Raw genomic sequence first — 19,114 nt, 5'->3', positions numbered from 1 at the left:
TCAAACTCATAGTTAATCTGTCTTGTTAGAGATTAGAGTACAAAGTCTGTCTTTTTAACATTAAGGTTTAAAGTTTTACAAATCCCCGATTTCTAGGATTTCGGAAGTTTGTGCTTATTTGTTTTTTTAGATTGTTGATAACATTCGATCAAGTTGAAGTGTTTAATGGAAAATGAAGTATAACAGGGTAATCTCTTGGTGAAAATTGAGTGTATCATCATTCACAATTAATTTTTTTACCCAAAGTCAAAAATATGAAATTGTATTTTCAATTACTATATTGAAAGTGAAAGATTAAAAAAAAATTTTCTAGAAAATCCTAGTGAGACTTGACTTTGACACTTTTATTTTCGTCAACTGCGGTGGTACTAGTATTTTGAATTTTTGCAAAATCGTAAAACAATATTAACTCTTATCTATCATCAAAATGAATAGAAAACTGTTCTTGCTGAGAAGAATTTGTATTACATAATCTCTTCTGTATTGATCAACACTCATTCGCGTAGTAGTGGTCTTTAATTCCAACTCTCGTCCCCGTTTTAGAAGCTCACTTGTATTCACAGCAAATAAAAATCTTTATAGAATCCATAACGCATAAACAAAACGGCGACAAAAAAATTTCATGTAAATTATATGCAAAATATGTTACAAAAAGGATTTATTTACTTAAACAATCTATACCATTTACAGTTCATTAGGTTTAAATACAATTCTACCGGTTAATTTACCGTTTGTCAAATCATCGAGATATTGCGGCAAGGATTTGAAATCAGCAACGTGAATATCAGGCTTAATCAATCCTTTGGCAACCCATTCCATACATTCCACTTGTTCAACTGAATAACCACCAAAATTGAAAATAACTTCAACTTCACGAATAGCAAATGCATAATTTGGAATCTTTAATTCCATGCTTCCTAATCCAACCATTACTATTCTACCTCTAATTTTAATGTATTTGTCGGAATTATTGAATGTTGGTTGAATACCGACAAAGTCGAAAATCACATCAAATGACAATGGCTCATGATCAGACTTGTTAATGTCAGTATGGAATTCATGAGCACCATATTTCAAGGCCAATTTCTCAACCGCACCTTTAACATCAGAAGCAACAATGTGACAACCATAATTTTTCAAAATTTGAATAGCATTCAATCCTAATCCACCACATCCTTGGACTAATACTTTTGAAGTTGGACTCAAGAATTTTCTAACTTTTTGAATGGCATGGAATGGAGTCAAAACAGAATCAGTAGCAACAGCAGCTTGTTCAAAACTGACACCATCAGGGATTGGTAATAAAGTACGTAAATTTTTGACTAACAAGTATTGTTGAAATCCACCATCTTCATTCAATCCATAAGCTTGATGACTCAGGTCACAAACACTATCTAAACCTCGACGACATGAATCACATGTTCCACAAGCTTGAACAATTTGTAAAGCAAATCTAGCACCTTTTTTATAATATGGATCATTAGCTAATTGGTCACCAACAGCACTAATTGATCCAGCAATTTCATGTCCCATAACAAATTTTGATGGTGTTTCTAATGGAGGTTTACTTTCAACAGGACCAACATGTAAAATATGGGGATCGGAAAGACATAATYCMRGCAGCTTCAACTTTTAATACAACTTCATTACTTTTTGGGGTTGGGRWTKGRAATATCAGTGAATTTTTGAATATCTGATTGTCCTTTAATATATCCAAATCCTGATTGAGTTGACATGATGATGACGATGATTGAGTCTATTTATTATTATATATGATAATTTGTTTATTATGTTTATTATAACCAAAAAAAAAGAGAGCAAAATTATCATCAGATATAAGAGATTTCATTGACTATTTATATAGACAATTAAATTATGAAACAAGTGGAAAAAAAGCAAAGTGGAAGGGAGAAGGAGGCGGGGGAGAGATAGATAGAGAGATACCATATATGAAAATCATTATACTAGTTGTCTCGGAGTTAAAGATGTCTTCTGAGTGGTGGTGGTGGTAGTGGGGGTGCAGGAAAAAATGACATATTATTTGTATTCTATTAATCTTCTCCGCTCACGGACCAATCTTGAAATTTTATGCATCTTTTAATATGGAGAGATATGTGTTGATAGAGAGCTAATTTAAATATTAGTGAAAATGTACTTTTGTGTTCATTCATTCTAACAACATCGGATAATTAATATCCATCCACACTTCTATTATAAATAGTTGCTCTCATCTCTCTCTTATTATTTTCCTATAGTTTATTTCTTACTCGAATAACCAATATACATTTTTATCGTGATTACCATAACGTCAACGTTGGTCAGATTCAATCATGCGTTGAGAAAAGTGCTGAACACAAAGTTTTATGCAGGTGGGGGTTTTGGTTTTGTAACATATCAGAAAAAAGTCGGTGTGTGGCACAAGTGAAGATGACTGATATTGATCAATGAAATTGGCTCAATTCAAAGAAGTAATTCCGAAAAGCTATTCCGAAAAGCTGTTTCCGAAAAGTTGATTCCGAGAAGTTGATTCCGACGGATTGAGTTTAACAAGTTTTTTATCCGAAATATGCCCTGTAGATTTATTCTACAAAAAAATTGAGAGCTGGTGGAGGGTTATAATTTATGGAACAGGATTTCTGTACTATATTATAGGTCTCGAAAATTCTCGACAGGAAAATTTTGTATGAGAAATTTGTTCACTACCATTTGACTAACAACAACAAACAAATCATTGTTATTTAATTGTTACCGATAATACCATATTTTGCAATTGGGTTAGAGTGAAATTCTATAGATTTGGATAATATATATTATTATATTTATTACAAAAAATTTTCATTTAATTGTAGAATTTTGGTGTTACAAAGATAACATCTATACTCACATTTCTAAATAAATATGATTTACTTAGTGTTACACAATCAAAACATCTTACTATTACCCCTCTTTCATCCCCTCATCTTCTTCTTCCTAAGATTCAATGAGGTTTGACCGTTTTTCAGCAAAAATCTGATCCCCAAATAAAATACCAATAATAATAATTATGATAAACACCAAGATTACAAACCTAACCCCCTAATTACCGCAATATATGAGATTTATGATTTTTACATACGTAATAAATAGTCTATTAACTTTCTACACCAAAAAGTTTGATACAACAATATACTTTATTTTAAAATTTAGGTTTTAAGTTGTAAAGATTCCTTATGTTTTCCTACCAATCGGCGTTAACGAAATCCAAATTGTTAAAACCTTATTGGATTATTGGATTATTGGAAAAAAGTGGAGATTATTGTAAGATCTCAAACCAAGTAATTATAATAATAGAAAAGAGTTTACAATAGGACATTTATATTGCTAAACTACTTGCAGTTAAATAAAATAATGGGGAAACTAGTTGTCCAGGACACAAAGTGGAGAACACAAATGGTGAACTTAAAGAAATGGACTTAGATGATTGATAATCATGTATTACCATTACACATAGATAATTCCCCACATCAGAACAAACAGGACTTAAAAGTAATGGAATTAATATGCTAATAACTGTAAGAAGTTCAAAAGAAAAGGTTTCTGTAATGAAAAACCAACGCTTTGACTTAGATACTACTGCTTCTCATCACAGACTAAGAAATACACGGAGAGATTAATTATGTTTTCGAATTACCCCAGACATACCAAGCTAGACTATCCATTAACCAGTTTGTATTTAAATTATTTATAATAATAATTTACCAAAGTTGATTTACTTTTTGGTTGCAATGTAATCATTATCTATTCCGATGGAATTTACCTATACATATATAGAATATATCTTATTCTATTCTATTCTATACTTTTTGTTTTTTAATTTCTGGACCTTCATCATCCTCTACTGGTTTTAAAAGAGGAGTATTAGTAGTGCTTTGTTCAGCATGGAAATCTTTAATAATTGAATCGACATCATCAATGTTCAATTGTCTAACATCACCCAATTTTTTAATTTTATTCGTAACTTCTTTAACTTGATCATCAGTCAAATGTAAATTCAATTGATCAACTCTTGATTTAATGGCATTCCAACCAGTCAATCTATTAGCAAAGTGAATATATCTGGTTAAACCGAAATCATTTGGATTTAAAATTTCATATGTTGATGGATTGGCCAAGATGGCTTTAGCATGAATACCAGCTTTATGAGTAAAAGCACAGAATCCAGTAATTGGATTATTGAATGGAATATTAATTTGTACGGCATCAGCAACCAAATTTTCTAAATCTCTCAATTTGTGTAATTTATATTTAGATAACACATAATCACGATCAGCAGTAATCATTCTTGCCATTAATGCCCCCAATGGAGTAATACCATTCCTTTCACCAATACCCAACACAGAAACATCAATTAATTTAGCACCGGCTTCCAAGGCAGTATAAGCATTAGCAATGGCACAACCAGTATCGTTATGGAAATGACATTCAATATCACAAGAAACCACTGATTTCAAAGTTTTGACCAATTCATAAACTTGTCTTGGATTAGCACAACCAACAGTATCGGCAATACCAACTCTATTCACTCCGATTTTATCAACAGTACGATAAATGTTTAATAAATCAACAATATCTGATCTAAAAGAATCTTCAGAACTAAAACGAATTTCAATACCTTTAGATTTAACAAATTCAATGACTTCAATAGCACTTTGAGCAATATAATTCATATCTTTACCATGAGAATATTGTCTTAAAAATTGTGAAGTTCCAATAACCACATCAACCCCATCAACCCCAGTTTCAACGGCAACACGGGCATCATCCATATGACATCTAATATGAGTCAATATTTTAGCTTTTAAACCTAATTTACAAATGGCTTCACAATCTCTTCTTGATTGTTCAGATGCTACTGGTGAAGTCAATTCAATATAATCAACTCCAAAATCATCTAAAGCTTTAGCAATTTCAATTTTTTTTTCAGTGGTGAAAAAGGCATTGGCAAATTGTTCACCTTCTCTTAAAGTTGATTCAATGACTTCAAATTTATTCACATTAGATAAGAAATCAGATGGATTTGGACCATATGGATTAGAAGCAACAGACATGATTGATTAATAAAGTATATTATAATAGTTAATAAGAAAGAAAGAAAAGTAAATAGGAAATTGAAAAAAAAAGGAAAATCTAACTTATAAGAAAAAGAGTTTATATATATTTTGAAAAATTTTTCCCTAACCCACTAAATAAAAGAAGGAAAAAAAAATTGAATCAAATAATAACAAATATGCCTTATTTTTAAAAAATGGTGAGTAATAATCAAAATTTACCTAATTCCATTTTGCCCCAAATTAAGTAAGTAAGCAATTGGGGGAAGGAAGTTTAGCGCGGAGGTTGTGTAAGAAAGAATTAATCAGCTTCTGATAAAGAAAAAAAAAATTGCTGCTAATCCTGTATATAAACCACGGCAATGTAAAAAATTTTTTTTTTTTTCAGGTCCCACACTCACTCACTCACAAGAAGAATTATGACTCATAATTTTCAATATTCAAAATTATATAATCAATTGGAAATTTCCTACAAATTGAAATTCTTAAGTTAGTCATACACACTCATTTACTCACTCACTTTCATGATATTTTGAACAAATGCACACGACCGTAATTTTTTTCTTTGAGGGGGGGGGGGGGTTTCAACTAACATATACAATTTGCAACAAAACTAACCAGTCAATATTAATATGAGTTATACTGAGTATCTGAAGTCTTTTATATGCAAATACAAAGTATGATTGAACTTAAAAGTCTATAATGACCATTTGTATCAACTGCTATAGTGTCATTAAACATAGTTCACCAAACTCAAGGCCCTTTAAAAACCACTTTTAAATGATCAAAACAGTGATGGAGCATATATTAAGCAGTAATATATAATTTGAGAAGTGTTGGACAAAACAAATAGATATTCGATCATGGTTTCTGTTGAGACTAAAATAATGGAAGCAATTGGAATATTATCAAAAATGTACTTTTTAGCTCAGTTATTCTACACTATGTGATGATAGTAACTATAACCTTCTGCACTTACATTATAGATAATCACTCTAAATCTCTCGTTATTTCTTATAATTCATTTTTACTTAACTAACCAATTGGTATGATAATTAGAGAACAAAACTATGAATTACTATAAAAAAAAACTCGTCTACAAACTAAATAGAAATATAAAAATAAAGTAAAAGCGAGGGCCAAAGATCAATATACATAGTAACTAACACTAATAGATAGAATCTTACGGGATAACAGTAACGTAGTGAGTACTTATCGCTGTGTAGTTGTGTGGTCAGCTATGGAAGGAAGGTCCTTACATCAATAGATTGTTTTTTGCGATTACGATTACGTCGTTGTTGGTTAGCAACAGGGAATTGCTCGGAAGATAATGATTTCATTACACCAACGTCAGATTGTTCATCCAAATTGGAGTCACTACCATTGTAGAAATTGTCCGTTTTGGGTTTTTTAATATACGTATCAAGGAGTTCACCATTAAAATGCAAACGAGAAGAACGCTTCGATATTTCTACCAAATCTTCATCTAGCTTGCTGAGATATAATGAAAGTCCTTTGGATGCTTTCAATGCTCTCCTGATATCGACGACACTAACATTCCAATTTCCTGTAGCTTCGACTCTGAGTTTAGCCTTTTTATTCTTTTTATCAATCATTGAAACCAAAAATGGAGATATAAAACGAAGGTTGCAATGTCTAACATCTAAAAATTCTAATGTTGCCATTGGCAATTTAACAGAAGTTAATTCTCTCAATTCATTTCCAGCTAATGATAACTTTTGTAAATTTTCCAAATTTTCAAACGAGTCCGACAATTGCTGGATCCCCATTCCCCTCAAAGAAAGATCTTTCACACTAGCAGGAAATAAGTCCGCATTTAACGTTTTGATATTACCTTTCTGAATATCGATTTTCTCAAGTCTAGATTCTTTCAAGTTCAACAACTCTAATGTTCGATAATCAATGTTTAAATTCTGAAAAACGAAATCATTCAACGACAGCGGCCATGCAACCATTTTAGTCGTAGGGTGTATTTTCCCCAGCTCATTAGCAATCAAATGTAACTGTTGGAGATTGGTTGACAAATGACACATAAAATTCAAACCATGTAAAATTAAATAATTAGCCTCCAAAAGAAAATTTTCAACCGTATGAGGGATTCTAAAGTTGCTTTTCAATGTAACTTTTGAAGTACGGATATAAACTCTCCGTAAACCATCACTCAAATATCCATCATTAAAGGATAAACCGCGAAGATTTAAAATCTGTAATCCGGTGGGGAGTACCAAATTGCTGAAATCAACCTTTTCAAAGCCAGCCTTTTCAATTTTTAACTCCTTCAATTTTGTAGGAAACTTTAATAATGTGTTACTAGATCCTTCTAAATTTGGCATGTAACATCCACGGTATTCCAATTTGTCTAGCTTGGGGAAAGAGTCTTCACTAAACAAATCTATGGGATAACTAGAATTTTCAACCAATAAGTGTTTTAAATGATGGAATTGTCGTAATTCATCATAATTGGACAAATTTCCACAATTAGTCAAGACTAGCTTTGTCAAATTTGGAGCAACTATTCCAGTTTCGTGAAAAAATTCAATGTTTGGCAACGAAAGTGATAAAACCTTTAGATTAAGCAATTCTTCAGATACAAAATCCACTGAACTCAGATGTGTACTTATCACGAGTTTCCATAAGTTCGGAGGTAAACTCACTTTGATCGACCGTTTAGTTTTGATTTGTAATTCCTTCAAGTCAGAAGAAAAGGTGTATGTTTGGTCTTCCACACCAGTAGGTGCCAAGTTGATATCCATCTTCTTTACACCAGGGATTTCATAACTTGTTAATACAGTATTCAATAATTTAATTCTTTTAACAACAGGAGGAATCGTGAGTGGATTCGAAAAATTTGATAAACTCAAAAAATCAAGCTTAATTTTGCAGCCCAGAAATAGCCTTAACGAGTTTTCAGGGTACCGGGACCAAAATTCTTTCCCATCGAAAAAACAATTAATACTCAGAGCATCCATTAAAAGTTCGGGGAAAGTGTTCACGACACTTCTCAATTGTGCCGCGCTATCTAATATCAATGGATCTCGGAAATATATTGCATTGACGAATACCTTTCCTCAAATCATCAAGTGTGATTTGGAATTGTTTGCAAGTGCATTTCGAGTATTCAATACATGGTTCATCAATAGCTTTGTCTCTTTCACTTTCAGCAATAATATTTACATCTAAACATATCATACCTGCAACAATCTCTCTAATTGGCGGGAAGTACAATAGCTCTGGTAACATACATTTTGGTAAGAAACCAACTATCAAAGTAGTAACCTCTGATGGAAGTTCTGCTAGCTTGATGAAAAAATCAGTTTCGTTAACTGTAAAGACCATGGAAAAAATTTTAAGAAGATAACTGTAAAGTTACTAAATTTATACTAGGAAATTCTTATTTGTTGATACTAGTGGAACAGCTATTGACACGTCGTTTGATTAGCAATTATGCACCTAAGGGAATTTTAAGATAACTCGATTAATTGATCTCCAAATACAGATATTATATACAATAGTTAAAGATTTGTAAGTAAACTTGTCCAATTCTAACTTGAAATTTAAAAAACAAAAGGTAGTTTAATATTTTAGATTTAAGGAGTGTACTTGTTGGAAGTTATTCATTCGTGGTGTTACAGCTAAGAAAAATTACATTAACAAGTGAAACATTCAACTTTAAAATTTGCAATACAGACACTTCTAATTACAAACTATCTAACATTAGAAAAGATTTCACGTGTTTTCGAAGTTTTTTCAATATATAAGAAAACGCATGAAAGCATAGAAGTGAAATATGTTTATGTGTTTATATTACTCTATGCAATGAATAAGTTGAATCATAGAGAGATTAATTATATGCTAACTAAAAAGTAGGAAGGGTTATAGTATGACCTATACGCAAATTTAGTAATTCGGCTAAGAGCAAAGAGTTTAAATATGATTTTACTTTGTGTCAATTCATTTTATTATAATGTATACATTCAACAGAGTACGTCAACAAACAGCAATAGGGTCAAGTGTAGTGAATTTTCACAAACTTTAAACTAATAGATCATATTTGTTACAACAGTAACAGTGAACTTGAACTGTTGCCAGGATATTTTCGGATGGGTTTCTTCTTTGTTTTCGCCAATGATTTGATGCCTTTATAGATCACACCACATCCACCGTATAAGACATATTGCTAGCGTGGGCGGATTATTCCTATCTGTGAGTTACTACTACTTTGTTGAAAAAAAAAAATCTAAGAGTTTATGTTATCAGCGTGTTAATTAAAATGACCTCTACTAATACAGCTACGATACACGAATCAAAAAACAGTAAATGGCATAGTAGCTGCAGCAGTATATAAGTAGATATTTAGTCATCATTCCTGAATATTTCTTCTTTTCTTTTTAGTTCCACTAGATTCCTCATCCAAACCGGACTCACTTCCATTATAAAGATCATCTGTTTCGGGTTCCTCGATGCAAAAATCATAGCACCTATATTCGCAATCCAAACGAGAAGAATGCTTGGATATTTCTATCAACGTTTTATCAAATTCGTCGAGATCTAATGAAAGTCCTTTGATTGCCTTTAACGCCCTCCTGATATCTATAACACTAACATTCGCATTCTCTTTAGCGATTACTCTCAATTTAGCATTTTTATTCTTTTCCTCAAACATGGAAACCAAAAATGGAGATATAAAACGAAGGTTACATATGCTTAGATCTAAAGTTTCCAACGTTGCCATAGGTAATTTAACAGATGTTACGTCTCTCAATTGATTTTGCCATAAATACAACTTCTGTAAGTTTTCCAAATTTTCAAACGAGTCCGGCAACTGCTGGATCCCCATTTCTGTCAAAGAAAGATCTTTCACACTAACGGGAAATAAGCCTGCATCTAATGTTTTGACATTACCTTGATAAATGTGAATCTTTGTGAGTCTAGACTCTTTCAAGTTCAATTGCTTCAATTTGAAATGATCAATATTAAAATTTATTAGAGTAAATTTTCTCAACATCGGCGGCCATTTAACCATTTGGGCAAGAGACTTCATCTGTCCCAGCTCAATGGCATGCAAGCTCAAATGGATAAGATTACTTGGCAAATGATACATAAAATCAATACTATCAATACTAAAATATTCAGCTGCCAATATAAATTCTTTAGCCATATGAGGAATTCTAAAGTCACTTTTTAGTGTAAGTTTCACAGTATGAACGTCAATATACTGCAAGCTATCAACCAAATAATCATAATCAAATGGGAAATTTTTAAGCTTTAAACGCGTTAATGTGGATGGAAGAACCAAACTACCAAAATTAACATTTTGAAAACGGAAGATTTCTATTTCAAACTTTTTCAAATTTGGAGGGAAGGTTAATAATGAGTTATCAAAATCTTCTGAAGCCAGACAAGAACATTCCCGACACCGAAACTTTTCTAATTCAGGGAAAGATCCTTCATTAAACAACCCAAAGGGATAATTACAAAATCCAAATTCTAATTCTTTCAAATGTTGGAATTGTCGCAACTCCTCGAGATTTGACAATTGATCACATCTTACTTTTAGTTCTTTTAAATTTGGAGCAATTATTCCTGTTTCATCAAAAGATCGAATATTTGGCAACTGAATTGTTAAGTATTCCAAATTAACCATTTTTTCTGATATAAAATGCACTGAGCTCTGAAATGCGTATACCTCTAGTTTCTGTAAATTTGGAGGTAAAGTCACTTGAATTGACCGATCAGAATTGATTATTAAATCCTCTAACTCTGCAGAAAATGTGAGTCTTTCCTCTTGATTCTTTGGAACATCGAGTTCCAACTTCTTTACCCCGGGGATCACATAACTATTCAATTTAATTTTACTTAGCTTGACATTTATGGCAATGGGAGGTAAAGTAAGTGGATTCCGATGATTCGACAAGGTCAAACAACTAAACTTAAATCTGGATTTTAAAAAGTCCCGAAATACTCCTTCATAATCGTGATACCCAATTTCCAAAAAAGAAGCATTAATAAGTTGAGCATCCACAAAAAATTCACGGGAATCATTCAATGCAATTGCAAGTTGGTCCACATTGTTCAAAGCAATGGATTTTGGAAATATTTTCCATTGGCGAATACCTTGTTTCAAATTTTCTTGTGTGATTCTGAACTGTCGGCAAGAACAATTTGGGTATCCAACACCTAGCTCATAACTCCACTTGTGTCTCTCAATAGCGTCATAGACATCTACATATGACAAAATTGCAGATGCAGCGACCTTTTTAATTGGTGAGCAATACAATAACTCTGGCAACATACATTTTGGTACAAAGCTAAAAATTAAAGCAATTACTTCGGCTGGAAGCTTTGCTAAATTAATGAAAAGATCAGTATCAATGTTGAAACTTACGATTACCATAGAAATTACTCTAAATTGAACCTTGAGATTGAGAAAACTAATGTTATGAAATTACTGTTTGCTAATTCTGTAGAAATAATTGTTCACGCGTCGTTTGATTTGAATTTTAGCAAGTCAAGCTATCCTAAAATTAATTGATTGATTGGTCTCCAAATTCAGGTGCTATAGGAAGCGGTTAGTGCTTTGAAATGAAACTTGAACTTTAGTTTTTTAATATTTAAAAATGAAGAAATTGTTAAATATTTTATTTTTCATGAATGTAATAGTTGGAAAACAGCATGTGTTCTAACAAGGTGAGAAATAAACTTTACCTATATTTACATGATGGTGTTCAAGAATACTGTAAAGGGAAATATTATGGTAATAAGGTTTTCGTCAAAGAGAATACAGTAGTGCTTGCATGAACCCACTGTTGGAAGCATTCTTTTAAATATAGACCAAAATCCTCACTAGTTAATTTATAATTCTCTTTCTATGTAACTAAATTGAATATTATAAACACCTAGGCCCGCACAAGATGGCTCCCCATTTTTAATAAACATTTGAGACTGGAACCATAGTATTGCCTGGCTATTATCATGTTTTTATTTCTTTTTTTTGCCAATTGAACAACTAAATTGTAGCTTTTAGTACAACCACTGTATGAGAAATATCTCTACTAATTGCCGTTAGTTCTCATTCGAGGGTTACCATCGCTCAATTGGAAAACTCCTCCAAGATCTAAGATTATTGGTTCAATTAGTAAGACATATACTAGGTTGTAGTACTTTTTGACTTGATCTTTTCCAAAACTAACATTACACCAATTGCCCGGATATGTAAATTAAGGACATCTATTTGTGAATAATTATTGAAGCGATTATATCTAAATTATACAGTACTTAATCTACTAATGCCTCAAAAAATTGCTCCGTAAACCCTCATATTCATTAAAAATTTATTTACTTAAAACTATGATCCCCATATATTCTTCATCCGGATCAAATCCACTTCCATTATAGAGATCGTCTGAATCATAGTCGGAAACCAGCACCACCTCCTCTTCCATTTCAGATTCTTTAAAATAAGGATCAGGAAGCTCATACTCACAACACAAACGAGTAGAACGCTTCGAAACCTCTATCAAATTTTTATCAAAATTGTTAACGTTCAATGAGAGTCCTTTTGATGCTTTCAATGCTCTCCTTACATCAAAAACATTCAAATTCAAGTTCCCTGTAGCATTGACTCTTAGCTTAACATTTTTATTCTTTTCCTCAAACATTGAAACCACGAATGGTGATATCAAACGAAGGTTGCATTGTTTTAGATCTAAAAAGCTCAATGATGATACTGGCATTCTAACGGGTGATATTTTCTTTAATTGATTCCCTTGTAGAGAAAGCTTTTGTAGATTTTCCAAATCTTCAAACGAGCCCAACACTTCCTCGATTCCCATTTGCACTAAAGATAGATCTTTGACACTGACAGGAAATAGGTCAGCATCTAATGTCTTGATATCACCCCCGCAAATATCAATTTCTTCAATTCTAGACTCTTTCATATTCAACAATTTTAATGTCTCATAATTGATTTTGAAGTTCTGAAAGACGAAACCACTCAACATCGACGGCCATTTTACTTTTTGTGCAAGGGGGTTCATCTTTCCCTGCTCACAGGCGAACAAGTTCAAGTGCATTAGGCTGGCAGGTAAATGATACATAAAATCCAGACTTTCAAATGTTAGATGATCAGCTTTCAATATGAATTTTTCGACCATGGGGAATATTATGAATCTCTTTTTAAATACAAGGCTTGAACCTTGAACATTAACATACCGTAAGTTTTCACCCAAATATCCATCATTAAAAGATAGACCAGAAACATGCAAAATAGTTAATGTAAGTGGGAGCATTGCCGTGGTGAAATCAACATTTTCAAAACCGGGACATTCAATTGCTAATTGCTTCAAATTTCGAGGAAAAATTAATGATGAGTTATGACAATCTTCTGAATCCAGAATATGACACCCCCAGCACATAAAACTTTCTAACTCGGGAAAAGAATCTTCATCAAACAACCCAAAGGGATAATTACAAAATCCAAATTCTAATTCTTTCAAATGTTGGAATTGTCGCAACTCCTCGAGATTTGACAATTGATCACATCTTACATTTAGTTCTTTTAAATTTGGAGCAATTATTCCTGTTTCATTAAAAGTTCGAATATTTGGCAACTGAATTGTTAAGTATTCCAAATTAACCATCTCTTCTGATATAAAATGCACTGAGCTCTAAAATGCGTATACCTCTAGTTTCCGCAAAGTTTGAGGTAAGGTCACTTCAATCGACCTTTTAGTATAGAGTAATAAATTTTCCAAATCAGAAGAAAAAGCGTATGTTTGGGTTTCCATCTCATCAGATCCAGCATCAACATCCAACTTCTTTACCCCCGGTATCACATAGTTGGTCAATGAAGCATTTAGTAGTTCAATGCTTGTAGCAATAGGAGGTACTGTGAGTGGATCAGAGAAATTTGATAAACTTAATGAATCAAACTTGATATTCAAATCCAAAAAGAATTTAAAGAAAGGTTCTGGATTTGGGCCCTCATCCCCTGCAAATGAACCATTGATACTCTGGGCTTTGAATAATAGTTCAGGGAAGTCATCACATACATTTTGAAAATCTTCCACATTATCAATATATATGCATCTTGGGTAAATACTCCATTGATCAATACCCCTTTTTAAATCGTCGAGTGTGACTTTGAAATAATCGCAATAGCAAATTCCATATCCAACACCTGGTACATCACTGGCCTTATCCCTTAGGTACTCTTCAGCAATATTCACATCTGAAAAAATTGTTGATACAACAATCTCCTTAATTGGTGGGAAGTACAATAATTCTGGCAACATACATTTCGGTAAGAAACCAATGATATAAGCAACGATTTCTGACGGAAGTTTTGCTAACCTAATAAATAGAGCAGTGTCGATCTTAATGGTTGCGGTGGTCATGGAATTGATTAAAAGCCAAGCATCAGTCGATTGATTTAAAGCTCTTGGTGTTATCGGTGTTAAGGAAAATAAGATTATTCGAGGAGACAAAATGTTTATAAATTTTTGTTAGAAGTTAAAAAATTGTTACCACAACATTAGATAGAAATATTGGTTCTATTAGTGTGGCACATTTATACCTCTTTCCCAGTTGCCTTCAATATAGTAGACATGGATCCAAAATCAGATATTGAAACAACATAACAAGTATTAAAAAGAGTTACTGATAGCGTAGTTTTTATGCCATGGGGTTTCTCTCTCTTTCTTACAATACTTTACAATTGTACTATGTAAAAATAATAAACAAATGCAATATACACAATAAACAGACTTATAAATACCTAAAGGTAATAACATCAAATACACAAGAACTCAAAATAAACAACTTTCAAAGTAAAATTAAAATAAAATAAAAGACAATCAAACATAATTTCCTCCCAAAACAAACAGAAAATACATATATATAAAAAAAAAGAAAGATAATGTAATCTTAAAAATACTCTTTATTCTCTTCCAGAAATTCAACCACTAAACTTGTGTAGATATCATTTTAACAAATCTAAACATTTCATTCTTCATATTAGCAACTTCAACATCTTTAATGTTTAATTTCCCATTCATTCTTCCAACTAATGTTTTAACAATAGAATTAATTTCTTGATTCTTCAATCCAGTAATTTGTTCCCAATTCAAAACATATTTGTTTTTAGTAATCCTATTCTCTTTTATAATTGCAAGTTTAAGACAACCCACAATTAATTTCTTCAATTCAAATCCCATGTCATTATAATTGACAAAATTATTGGTTTGATTCAAGTATCGTAATAAATAAATTATATCCATATATCTAAACAAATAAATTATTGCTTTTAAAAACACCGGTGAGGTTATTCTTAATCTGCTTGTCAATATTAACAAGAATTTATCCAATGGTAATTCATTTTGTTTAACATTTCTACCTGAATCTGGTGGGAAAGAATTATGAATTTTTGCAGTCACATATTTGATAACAATGGTCATGATTTTGGTTCTTTCAAGTTTGAATTGTTCCTGAGAACATTCCAATGAAGATTGTTTGGAAGTCGAGGCTGTTGTTGTTGTAGTAGTAGTAGTTGTTGTAGAGTTGATAGATTGTTTAACATCGTCAACAGTGATAGCTGGTTGTTGGTTATTTTTTCTGGTGGCAAGAATTCCTCTTTTAATATTTGCCCTCTGGATAGAGGTATGTTGATGGACCACTGGCTGATGTTGATGATTATTTGCTGATTGCACATTAAATCTTGCAGCTTGGACACCTTCTCTATTACTGCCACTTTGACTAGTGGCTGGTGTTGGTTGTAATGATAATTGCGATTTCCAATGTGGTGCTGAAGTTTTAGTGGCAATCGATTCAATTTCTTCTGATTCGTTATCGGACACCAATGTTGGAATCTCAATAAATTCATCAAATTCATCTTTTAATTCTTCATTATTTTGCACAGACATAATATCCAACGATGATTCATATGAAAGTTCACTTTTACCATCGTGTAAATTATGATGTCTATTCCCCGTTGCTTCTGCAGCTCCTAAAAGTATAAATTGAGAAATTCTTTTTAAATTAGGATCAGTGTTATTCACATCATCTGCAGGATTGGCACCGTGGGAAATACCCGTGGCAGTTGGACCAGTGGCCGAAGCCATACTATGAATACTCTTATAAATATTGTCATTAATCATGTTTGAAATGGTTGTTTAGTCTTAACACAATCTAAATAAGGATATAAAAATAATTCAAAATAATGGACTTCTGTCTCTTGTTTTTGTTTTGTCTTTTTTAATTCAATGTGATTGTTTATTTATTTGTTTGTTATGTTTGTGTTTAAATCCTTGAATGTAAACACCTTGAATAAATATTGATAAACTGGATTTGATTTCAAAGATCTAGTTGAATGTATCTTTGAATAAAATAGAAGGATAAAATAATAATAATAATAATAATAAAATCTTTAATATGAAATAAATTGTAAAACCGTTTTGCTTTTTGTTGTATAAAATCACTCCCCAATAAAAACAAAAATCAAGTAATAAATAGTTATGAATATAAACAAATTCTTATTACCGAATCTTAACTTAAAAATTAGATAAAAATTAAAAATAAATTTGAACAGACTGTGCCAAAAGATCAAATCCTAAATGTAGATGGAATACATTGTTGAAGTATTGTTCCGTGAATATAAATAAAATTAAAAAAAATCTAAAGGTAAATGATAATAAATTGCATAAAATATGTATGTCGTTGCACTAAAGTAGTAGTGTTTGCTCGCTTTTCTTGGTTATAGCTCGTTGATATAGTCTAAATACAAATATGTTTCTTGTGTTTAGCAATATCAGGTAATTTGAGTGAAGTGATTAAGTGAAGATGAAAGAAGGATCAGTTCAGAAGTTGTGGGTTTTTCTCTTTTTTTATTCAATTTGATGAGAAAGTGCAGAATAGTGACAGCAGGAAAATGACTCACTTGAAGTTTAAAGAAAAAAAAAATTGTATTACAAAAAAGGCGTGTACGAAATACTAAATTTGTGTAAAGGGACACGCCCTTTTACGGTTCGGAGATCGGATTTAATTAACTCGGATATACATTCAAAACACCAATCATCAGTCAACGGGAACTAATGTCAACTAATGACTTTGTAATAACCCCCAAGAAAGCAGGGAAAGAATGCAACAGTATAGAGTTGTTGGGGAGTAAAAACTTCCTCGCTTGCTATTTTTCAGTCTAAAAAGATTAGGCGGTGACCTGCCTACAAATACAGGCAGTAATAAATAGTTACATTGTAAAAGCAATCAAGTTATGGATGCAAAAAAAATTATATATTTATCAGATACTAATAAATCACTATAAAGCATCTCAAATTATAACACCAAATATGTTTAACCGAAAAATAAAACCACCAAATAATTTTCTACCTATTGACAATCATCAAATTTGATTATATTTTGGTAAAAACAAAGAAACTAAATTTAATTATAACCGAAACCCAACCCAACTTCTTCTAATAAAAACCAACATCGAGTGATGTAAAAACGCTAATTCCAAAACCGGTACTTACCATGATTTGTGTTTTCTTTCTTCTTCTTCTTCCAATAAAATAACAATGATTTCAATTTCCTTACATTTGGCATCAATTGCTGAATTATATAATTTGTAAGTATCACAATCATCAACTGGACATTCCCAGAAATCGGTACAACCATCAACTGCTAACAATTTAACACAATCTTTTTCAACAATTGACCAGCCACAAGTATGTAAGGCATCCTTTTGGGCTGGTTTATCAAATTGGAATTGATGGTTGGAAACAATTGAACCAATAGCAGAATGTTGATCTTTCAAAACACCTTCACATAAAGTGAAATGATCTTGACAGAAAGATTTCTCAATAGTACAGAAGTCGCAATCCCTAGTTTCACGTGGGTTTTCGACTTCACCACGCTTGTATTGTTTGGACCCCTTCTTTCTGTGTTCGTCATCACAATCTTCATCACATTCTTCATTACCACCAACTACAGCAATTGCCGATGGACTTGGTGCTGGGCGGGAAACTCTTTCTGATTTGCAGTTGCAATCGAGTTTCTTATCATTACGTTCCAATTGACCATCATCAACTTCATAAACCAAGTAAATGATGCTATCATCACATTTTTCTCTAACACCTAAAGCAAATTCAAATTCAACAGTTTCAACCCCATGTTCTTCATTGTGTTCTGGCTTGTAATAGGTGGGACTGGAAATACCAGCTTGAACCATAGCAATTAATGGCAAAGATAAAGCAACAGTAGAGAATTTCATAGTGAGTTAATAAATTGAGTTAATTGAGTTTGTGATAATGATTTAAAAGAAAAAGCAAATCATATAGTCTTTGGATGGATATTGCCCAAGTATTTATAGTTTTTGATTTGTTAGCATCTCAGGTTCTTGAATTTATTGCCAGATCATACTACTATTATGGATGATTATTGGAAATGAACGAATTCATTTTGCAAGTGTTTACAACCAATCTACAGTAGTCGTAGTATCTTTAAATACACTTGCAAGGCTTGGGTTTTTATTTTGTTCATTTAACTTCTAAAATTACTCGTTTTTCACACATCCTTGGTTACAAAATATGATCACACCAGTGTAAAGCTATTTGGTGTTGATAATCAATGTAAACTAAAAATGGAGTAGAAATCAGTTTGTTGATCTTATCTTGGTTGTGCTTTTTAAATGGTAGCATTCGTGCATTTCCACTTTCATCAACGTCTTGAATGCTTCAGAAGAATAGAAGCATTCAAGAACTTTTCCCATCTATAGTCTTGGCTTTATTTCTTGTTTCAAGTCAGATGAGTTTTTGCGTTAAAATCTATAATTCACACCAAAGGTAAATTAATATTTTGTGTATGGATTAATTGAATGTGAATGACTGTAATAATAATAAAATAAAGAAATTGAACAAAGAACAACAATTTATTACACTTTATATGTTTGATGTTAGTATTTCAAGACTAAAAATAGCATCTCCTTGGTAAAAGTGTGTTTCTTGAACGAGGGA

At 31.9% G+C, this 19,114-nt stretch overlaps 9 protein-coding genes across 9 annotated transcripts; all 9 read right to left on the bottom strand. All coding sequences in view use genetic code 12, as the record gives it.

Annotated features, from left to right (window-relative positions):
* Window positions 1-684: 684 nt before the first annotated feature.
* Window positions 685-1,533, bottom strand: ADH3 (Adh3p; the record flags this gene model as incomplete). Its single annotated transcript, XM_707838.1, has 1 exon — window positions 685-1,533. One exon carries the CDS (start codon window positions 1,531-1,533, stop codon window positions 685-687), a length of 849 nt encoding a protein of 282 aa, XP_712931.1.
* A 2,300-nt stretch (window positions 1,534-3,833) lies between these two features.
* LYS22 (Lys22p) lies at window positions 3,834-5,087 on the bottom strand (the record flags this gene model as incomplete). The annotated part of the gene is made up of 1 exon (XM_707839.1): window positions 3,834-5,087. One exon carries the CDS (start codon window positions 5,085-5,087, stop codon window positions 3,834-3,836), a length of 1,254 nt encoding a protein of 417 aa, XP_712932.1.
* A 1,238-nt stretch (window positions 5,088-6,325) lies between these two features.
* Window positions 6,326-7,141, bottom strand: CAALFM_C204450WA (uncharacterized protein; the record flags this gene model as incomplete). The annotated part of the gene is made up of 1 exon (XM_707840.2): window positions 6,326-7,141. One exon carries the CDS (start codon window positions 7,139-7,141, stop codon window positions 6,326-6,328), a length of 816 nt encoding a protein of 271 aa, XP_712933.2.
* A 288-nt stretch (window positions 7,142-7,429) lies between these two features.
* On the bottom strand, window positions 7,430-8,077 carry CAALFM_C204440WA (uncharacterized protein; the record flags this gene model as incomplete). Its single annotated transcript, XM_707841.2, has 1 exon — window positions 7,430-8,077. A coding segment is annotated over one exon (648 nt), but the record flags the coding sequence as incomplete, so codon positions are not given.
* Window positions 8,078-8,123: 46 nt separating this feature from the next.
* Window positions 8,124-8,444, bottom strand: CAALFM_C204430WA (uncharacterized protein; the record flags this gene model as incomplete). The annotated part of the gene is made up of 1 exon (XM_707842.1): window positions 8,124-8,444. The coding sequence occupies one exon, from the start codon at window positions 8,442-8,444 to the stop codon at window positions 8,124-8,126; it is 321 nt and encodes a 106-aa protein (XP_712935.1).
* Window positions 8,445-9,468: 1,024 nt separating this feature from the next.
* IFA4 (Ifa4p) lies at window positions 9,469-11,502 on the bottom strand (the record flags this gene model as incomplete). The annotated part of the gene is made up of 1 exon (XM_707843.2): window positions 9,469-11,502. One exon carries the CDS (start codon window positions 11,500-11,502, stop codon window positions 9,469-9,471), a length of 2,034 nt encoding a protein of 677 aa, XP_712936.2.
* A 937-nt stretch (window positions 11,503-12,439) lies between these two features.
* Window positions 12,440-14,503, bottom strand: CAALFM_C204410WA (uncharacterized protein; the record flags this gene model as incomplete). The annotated part of the gene is made up of 1 exon (XM_707844.2): window positions 12,440-14,503. One exon carries the CDS (start codon window positions 14,501-14,503, stop codon window positions 12,440-12,442), a length of 2,064 nt encoding a protein of 687 aa, XP_712937.2.
* A 567-nt stretch (window positions 14,504-15,070) lies between these two features.
* Window positions 15,071-16,261, bottom strand: CAALFM_C204400WA (uncharacterized protein; the record flags this gene model as incomplete). Its single annotated transcript, XM_707846.1, has 1 exon — window positions 15,071-16,261. One exon carries the CDS (start codon window positions 16,259-16,261, stop codon window positions 15,071-15,073), a length of 1,191 nt encoding a protein of 396 aa, XP_712939.1.
* Window positions 16,262-17,628: 1,367 nt separating this feature from the next.
* Window positions 17,629-18,372, bottom strand: CAALFM_C204390WA (uncharacterized protein; the record flags this gene model as incomplete). The annotated part of the gene is made up of 1 exon (XM_707847.1): window positions 17,629-18,372. One exon carries the CDS (start codon window positions 18,370-18,372, stop codon window positions 17,629-17,631), a length of 744 nt encoding a protein of 247 aa, XP_712940.1.
* Window positions 18,373-19,114: the final 742 nt, after the last annotated feature.

This window comes from Candida albicans, chromosome 2 (assembly GCF_000182965.3).
Source record: "Candida albicans SC5314 chromosome 2, complete sequence".
Lineage (NCBI taxonomy): Eukaryota > Fungi > Ascomycota > Pichiomycetes > Serinales > Debaryomycetaceae > Candida > Candida albicans.
This window is presented reverse-complemented; position numbering and strand designations above follow the sequence as displayed.